At 40.6% G+C, this 8,513-nt stretch overlaps 1 protein-coding gene across 12 annotated transcripts in view; it reads left to right on the plus strand.

Annotated features, from left to right (window-relative positions):
* The window catches only part of LOC126922539 (protein abrupt), a 69,096-nt gene extending 61,592 nt beyond the window's left edge, over window positions 1–7,504 (plus strand). For 10 of the 12 annotated variants that reach the window (XM_050735222.1, XM_050735223.1, XM_050735221.1 and 7 more), the window contains one exon: window positions 2,877–7,504. In XM_050735222.1, coding sequence (XP_050591179.1) covers window positions 2,877–3,874 — 998 coding nt within the window. In that variant the 3' untranslated portion in view covers window positions 3,875–7,504. Of the gene's footprint in view, window positions 1–204; window positions 2,557–2,876 lie in introns of those variants that run through there. The other 2 variants (XR_007712823.1, XM_050735231.1) reach the window with 2 other exon arrangements.
* The last annotated feature ends 1,009 nt before the right edge of the window (window positions 7,505–8,513 follow it).

Here is an 8,513-nt window from a genome sequence, read left to right on the forward strand (position 1 = left end):
GACGTAACCTCTCTAGATATTCCGCATGAATCAATGGGGGGATACGGGTGGGTAAGGATTTACAGGGGAAATCCGGGGGGTTGGAAGGCGGTTTGAACACATATTCGCGCGCTTTGGTACTCTCTGTTTTTATTAGGGAGGGGCTTGGGTTTGAGTTTATGATGGTGGTGGCTGGTGGTAACGTTGGTGTGGTGGTGGTTGCAGATCACGGGCTCGATGAGGCAGAGGGCGCGGCTTACCACCACCACCACAGCCATCACCAGCAACATCATCGGCATCGTCATCATCATCCACTATCCGTTCCTCCTCCTCACCATCATCATCAGGCGCTACAGGAAGACGACCAGCAGCAACAGCAACAAGACCAGTCGACCACCACCGCATCCACCACGAGCACCACTACGACCAAGTATCAACGGAACCCGGCGGACTACAGGCAGCAAAAGATGATACGCGATCATCATCAACAGCACGGTTACAGGTGTCCCCTTTGTTGTAGGACGTTGCAGGATATCAGTACGATGAGGGCTCACTTGGAGCATCATTATCCGCGAGACTCGCCCACATGTCCCGTTGCCTCTTGCGCGAAAACATTCTCTCACCCTAACAGCGTGAGGAACCACATGCGTTTGAAGCATCCGGTGCAATGGGATCAGATAAAGACGCTTAGATGGACTTACGTCTGATAAAGAGGCAACGAACGATCGCTGGCTATCTGTCTGGGTTACATTAAAATCTCGTAGTCATTTTAGTTTTCTTGTCGCGCATATCCAATTTCGTATTTTTTAAATGTTTTCTTTCTTCTTCTCGGTTAAATATTGCTATCTATTCTTCGTTTGTTTCTAGAAGTACCTTATTCGGTATGCGAATTCGAATTCGAATTTGAACGCGACTTTTTTATTCCCTTTGTCGTCTCGTTTCATCGATCCGAGCACACGTGTCTCGGTATCTGTTTCTTGGACACAGTGGAGGGTGCGTTTCTACGAAAAGGTCTCGCGTGCCAGAGTCTATAATCGTTCGAAGGGGTTGTATACGCGATTTTACGAGCTGGTTGAATGTAAGTATACCATCGGTACGGTATGGTAGCAGCGGAGGAGGAGAGGAGGGTTGAGAACGATTTCGAGGCGAGTTACGTCTAGGATGACATTGTCCCTTTTTAGTGCTTTATTCTCGAGACGTCGCACAACCACCCACCTCTCTTCCTGACAATTAATGCCCACTGAGAAGCGCACACTTTGTAAATATATTCGGGAGATTATTATTATTATTATATATATATATATATATAAAGAGATGAAAAGAGAAGGAATATATTATATATAAATATATAAATATAAATATAGAGAGATATATATATATATATAAAGATTAAATCTATATATATATAGAAGAGAGAGAGAGAGAGAGAGAGAGAGAGAGAGAAAGAGTTGATTTTGTATAAAAAGAAAAAAAATGTACGAAACAGTATTTCTAGTAGAGCCTGATTAAAGAAAAAAAAAAAAAAGAAAAAAAGATAAAAAGGAAAAAACTGTAGTCACATCAATAGAGATCGTGTATTAATAGGGTCGACGTTGTTTGTAAGACTACGATGTTGACGATAATATAATTAATGATTAGGTTAACGTATCTTAAACAAGAGAAAACAATGTTCCTCTAAAGCTGAGTAAGCCAGCCTTACGTTAACGAGCGTAGTTTTTAAGGAAAAGCGTAAAACACGAGTCGGGAAAAGTTTTTAGTCTACGGGCGAAACATAGTCGAGTTTATAACAGTAGAAGAACGGAACGATAAAATATTGGAAAAGGAAAGAACGGCGCGTGGAAGAAAGAATGTTTGAACGCGTATCGGGACTAGTTGTGCGATGCTTCCGTAATCGTTATTCGATGAAACGCGCCGCAATACGAATATTAATACGTATATTTACACGTACACACACACGCGTAGAGAAACATAGAATATACGATTATATATTGAAATGACAGACGATATAACGCGTCAGCGAACGTTGGAGAAACGATCGACCAGCACACGATGAACAGTCGATTCAAGAACAGCGCCTAGCCTTATTTTTCTACAGTCTTGTGTTTTTTCGTCAGTATTCCCTAGGTAAAGAATATCCCCGATCAGGTTAAGTTTTTTCGACACACCGATGTACGATAGTTACTAGAGGATACGCTGCGAATAAAATTACGAGGAAAATATATATAAATATAAATATATTATATATTCGCGTGCACGAGTTGTTGGTTGCGCAAGTGAAAAAGAAACGATCTGTATTCTTCGTAGATACGACGATGATGGTTAGTCTCGAACATTCGTTACGATCGATCTTTTTATTTTCCGGTAAACTCGATATCCTATAACCATTGATTTTTGATTTAACAAGTTGCTCGATGGATATCTCTTTCACAAGCGACAGCTCGTGCCACGAACAATGTATAGAGCATCATACGCACTATTTTAGCAGATACTAGCGTACGTAAGATTATACATAAGACACACGAAATGAAGTATATACTATTTAAGTAATGCTTTGTACAATAAAAGGTATTCAAAGAAGCTGACGTGGCTCGTCAATCTTCGTTCCAATGGATCCAAATTTGTTCAGTTTACCAAGCCAAGACTATACTATGAGTTCTACAACGGAACAACGTTTTTTTTTCCTTAAGTTCTCTTTGTCTTTCGTTTTCTATCTAACGTTTATTTTTTATTTCTTTCCATGCGGTTTAATTGCCTGAGGCTTGCGCTACCCTTAGCTGCAAGTTTCTCGGCAAAAGAGAAAAAAAAAAAAATAAAGAAAGAAAAGAAAAAGAAACGACAGACGACTTTCACTCGGGAAACTCGACTTCATCAGCCTTTTGTTTGTCTTCTTTTTTCAGTCGCTCGCCGCGGTTTGGACATGATGCGGGTCCGCGCCACAGATCCACGTCCCTGCCCGAAATGCGGTAAGATCTATCGATCTGCCCACACGTTGCGCACCCATCTGGAAGATAAGCACACGATCTGTCCTGGCTATCGTTGCGTTCTCTGTGGCACCGTAGCCAAGTCAAGGAACTCTTTGCATTCGCACATGTCGCGGCAGCATCGTGGAATCAGCACCAAGGATCTACCAGTACTACCGATGCCGAGTCCGTTCGATCCTGAACTGGCGTCGCGTCTATTGGCCAAGGCGGGAGTCAAGGTGAGTCCTGCGGAATTACGAGCTCGTGCCAGTCCCACGGGACCCAGAAGGGGTGACATGAGACTGGAAATACCTCGAGGAGGCGCGCCATCTGAGGCCGGAAGCAGCATCTGTGGCGGAGACGACCCGGAAGATCTTACGCTGCCGCTCAGCCTGAGGTATGGATCACCGACGCCCAACAATAACACTGTGATCACCAAAGTAAGCGGTAGCAACAGTAGCAGCAGTACCAAGAATTCGACAGCGACGGCAATTGCGGCCAAGTCTTTAGACACCATGCACGGCAGCCGTGAGCCAAATACGGCTCCTCTTCATCCACCAGGACATCTTCATCCGAGCCATCATAACACCAGCGCCACTGGATCGGTGATCATCGATACCTATCTGCAATTTATCGCGGAGAATTCCGGATTGACCACGATGGGACTTAGTCCCGAGCAAGCTGCTGCGGTAGCGGCTGCACACGCGGCCAAGATGGCTCACATGAGCGCGATGGATAAATTAGGCAGTCGTGGGATCGAAGATTATCCTATGATCGGTAGAGATGAGGGTCGAGGACCGGGAGTAGTACACGAGGATCGTCAGGATACGTTGCAAGATAGGCACGTTGGACTTTTGGACGAAGGCGAGTCATCCGGTGGCGAAGAAGAAGACTTTAGCGAGAACGAGGAGCCAGAGATCGTTAAAGCTGAATAGATGGCACATTCGCGGTATGCTGCGACCAGATTTGGTGACACGTGACCCGATTAGGAAGTGCTTCTGAAGAGACGTGTCCTGTACCTTGGATCCGGCCACGTCCTCTTCCTTCGCAGTCAAATCCATCCACTACCTCAGTAGGGACTTACTCCTGCTTTCTTTTCGTTACGAGAAACCGAACTCTTTTGTTTTTTCCAAAGAAAGAAGAAGGGTGACCGAAGAAGATGAGAAAATGAAGATCACATACGTACACATGGTCTTTGGATCGAAGAACGAATTCCTCCTTCGTTACAGAGAAACAAACGGAGTTTTTCGTTGCCCACAGACACGCGAACGCCCTCCTCACACACATGTACACATGTGTATATGCGCGTATACAGTTTTTAGCCTGTTTAAAATATTCCATCTGTCTACCTCAGTGAACACGATAAACGATAAGTGATAGGACAGCCCAAGACGAATGAATCTCATGAATCATGAACTTAGGGGAAAGTAATATGGTGAAACGATTGGAGATAAAGAGGTCTATCACCATGGCTATTCAACGATGTCAGTTGCGTTACATCAAATGTTCGAGTGAAGAAAGATATATTGTAATGAAAATATCGCTCATGGTATTAACGACTGTGTTTCTATAAGAGCGCAGGCGAAAATATGCGAGCAAACCGAAAAGTCAGTCAACGTCAAGACAATTGTTCAATCCTTTTTATTTTCTAAAAGTTAAAAAATCGACAAGATAAAAAAAAAGACAAGAAAAAAGAGAGAAAAAAAAAAGAATGGCGATCGTCGCGTATACGCGATTGGCGGAAAGATATTATTATATTATATTATATTATTATATATAAATGTTGAGGAAAAATATATATTGTCTAGATTTATAGAGGAGCTAGTTAACAACGGCACGTACGTACGTACACGGATCACATATAAAGAAGGAATAATAATAATAATTGGAGGAAAAGAGAATATTAAAGTAATGGCTAGAGTGGATACGTGTAGCGCCAGGGTTAGCACCCTTTGTATTTTTTAGAAGAGTGCACTTTCCAAGTATACACTCACCTGCAAACATGCGTATACAAGGCACTACGTACATTAAATACACTCTCACACATTCTACATTTTACTTTTTAACGTATTGTGGTAATACATATACACATATACACACACGTATATACATGAAAAGTTATGTATTATCGCATGATTTAAAATTACGCGCGGTCGTGTTTTCGTCGACTAAAGTTGCTTTAGAAGCACGACGATTATTGCGATTGTTAATTGTCTACTCGCTTTATCGTAAGGAAAGAGGCGGAATATAAACCAGAACAAAACCGGGTAGCTCAACGTGTCAATCAACAAACGAGAAATTTTAATGCTGGTTTACGTTTAGCAAAGTCGGCCAAACTTTCTTTAATAGCCCGAAGAGAATTCTTAGAACAACGTGATAAATGGTGTCAGAATTCCAGATAGAAGAAGGAGATATTTCTTACACGATCTTCGTGGTGATGAGTTTTGAAACTGGTCTGTTGAACTTGAAATTTTGCTCTGTTTTGAAATTAGAATAAGATAAAGTAGCACGCGAACTAGGAAAAAAGGCTTCGACTTAGGAGAATCATAAAATAATCGAGAACAGTCCCTTCTTGTCGTTCCTTTCGTCATGCGGAACTTCCCCCCACCCCGCCCCCTCCTTCATTCTTCTATTCGATCGAACCCGTCGATTAATCGAATTGGAAACGAAAAATCCCCCCCCCCCCCAGGACTTGCCATGACCTTTCTAGTACTTAAGTTCTTTTTTTCGGCTTGGGCGATTTTCTTCTTTCTTGAGGGGAACGACACGATTCTTTCACCCGTGGGCGAGATCTGCTCATAGACGATTAGTTGCTCGTGTACTTTTTTCCCAAAAGAATAATGAGAGTGAAAGAAGGAAAAATGTGATGCAAGGGGACTGATAATATAGAGTCACGAGTGGAACGAGAACCACGATCCATCTTTTCTTCATGTTCGTGTTGCTTTTGCTCCTAGAGCATCCATCGAAGTCTTTTTCCGCATTCTTGTATGTCTTTGACTCATCTCGATCAATGATCTCCCTCTCTCAACCCACGTTATTTATAAACGGGTCGATATTTCTTTTCCAACGAATTTTCGCTTCACGATAGATATATGTAGGATTTTTAATATTATCGCATTTCGTTTGAATCATGCTCCTGAATTTTACAAACGTGATTCTCGTTCTTCGGGTGATATGTAGGATGAAAAATGGTAGACGAAAGAAAGAGGCGGTTTCGAACTCGTAGATCGCAATTATGCGTGCGATTTCGTGTTTAGGCTCGAAATGTATAATACTAAAATGGTTCCTACTAATTGAATACATACACGAGCTACTTTGATTTTATGGTATACCTTGAGAATACATATTATATATATACATATATATATATAAATAAATATATGTGTATGTATGTATGTGTGTATATATACTGTATATATATACACACACACATATATACACATAATTAGATACGTCAAGAAAAAAGAGAAACTTAGCAATACGTAGTGGCGCAACGTTAAACGTTTAAACGCTAGGATTCCTTCCGTTCCGGGTTCTCTAGTATAATGACTATTATTTTGTCTTTTATTATTCTTTTTTATTGTTTTGGTTATATCTTTATTTTGTTCTTGGGTGCATATGTGTGAAAGATAGAGAATGGTAACGAGCAAATGAGAGAATCGATTCTGTCTGATGACAAATCCTTTTTATAGGTGTTTAGCACCTACTTTCTTTTTTTTTTCTTTTTGCTTAGGTTTAGTATGTTGTACACAATACAATACTCGAAGTATACTAATCCTTTCTTAGCTTGTAAGAGAATTTTACCGATGAAACACAGGGATTCTCAGTGACTTTACCAGGCCACTGACGATAGGAATACATCGTTCACGAACATAAACTGTGTTTGTATCTCTGCGTGAGGCGATACGTCCAGAGAGAGAGAGAGAGAGAAGAAAGGTTAAACGTTACATAGATTCGAAAAATCAAAAACCAAAATGTTCACCAATCAAACGTGGACGAGCGCGAAACGAGCAAACTTTTTGACGAGTAGCGTCGATTCTCACCCTTTCCGGTACGAATTCTCGAGAATCATTTATTAGGGTTTTAAGCTGTAAACCGAAGCTATAACATTTTATTCAAGACAATAATTACACGAACATGTGTTTGGAAGGAAGGTATTATCGGAATTATCAGGCCGTGGGATTTGCAACGAGTTTGGGCGAGTTCGACGCTGAGATTCTCGAATTTTTTAATCTTTATATTGTATATATGTACGAGGGTATCTGTATACGATCGAAATATTTGTATACGAACCACGCAAAGAGGCCATGTGAATCGTAACGAAGTAAAATTTACTCGTTTACGATGATTCGTCTATTATGGGTCCTCGAAACGTGATATTTTAATGCTTGTTGTGGACAGTGAAATTTTTAATCGCTCGTTTCTTGCCGACGAATCCACGAATTAACACCTCACGAGGTTATTATTGGAGAGTTTGTAATATAGATATGTTAGATCGAGGAAAAGAATACGGGAATGATCGATCGAGACGCGAAGCCAGGTCTAATCGGTACAAAGAAACCACTTCTTGCCTTGAAAAAAGCTCTCTATAAATATTACGCATCAGGCGTGACCATATTGCGAGACAAAGGTTAAAATGGAAGAGAAAATAAGGGAGAAGAAACTGGAGAAAAGTGAGATAAAATACTAAAAGAAGAAAAAAAATTCTTCGCAGAGTACAAATTTAATTCGCGTTGTTTTATCGAGGAGGAGAATCTTAAAAAGGAGAGAAAACAAGGAGACGGGAAAATAATGAATAACGAAAAAATAATAGACAACATTCGAAGGAGGAAGCTAAAAGGTTTTCTAGGTATCGTTAAACGCGTTTGTGACAACCGTCTGTCCAGATCAGGATGAAGGAAGGAAAATGGGAAATCGGATTGATCGTTTTCTTCGTGCCATTGTGAATAATTAATCGATCGCGACGAGGTTTAAGACTTTCTTTATCGTTTTTTTAAAAATCATTTTCGTTCAATATTCTATTATTTTTCATTATCGCTAAGAAGTATGAGTTGCATAGAAAGTGTCCCCATATTGATTGCCAACCCTCTATGACGATCATCGAATCGTACACGCGTTGATCAACCGCGTGCAAAGTTGGTGAATAATTCAGTGATCTCGTCTATAGACTTTCTTCTTCGTTTTTCTTTAGTCTTTTGAAAAAGAAAAATTGTTTTTGTTTCTTTTTTTACTGTGCGAATAGAGACGGCGATCTTACCAATCGTCGCGGTAACTATACGTTATTATACGAACATGTACACAGCACAAACACGTACACATCGAAATATACACTCACACATGTACAGACTCGTTGAATGCTGCATAGAGTACACACACGTACACACACGTTATAAGGAAGCATTATAGTTAAAAAAGAAGAACTGGCGGGGTGAGCTCGTCTCCCTTATGAAGTGACGGATATTCACGCCCCTCCCTGCAGATCATAGTTTTCTACGACAGTATTTATATAGCTATATATATACATATATATATACACATATATGTATACAATCAGAAGTATATTGTATATATATA

The sequence above is a fragment of the Bombus affinis genome, chromosome 12 (assembly GCF_024516045.1).
Source record: "Bombus affinis isolate iyBomAffi1 chromosome 12, iyBomAffi1.2, whole genome shotgun sequence".
NCBI classification, from domain to species: Eukaryota; Metazoa; Arthropoda; class Insecta; order Hymenoptera; family Apidae; genus Bombus; species Bombus affinis.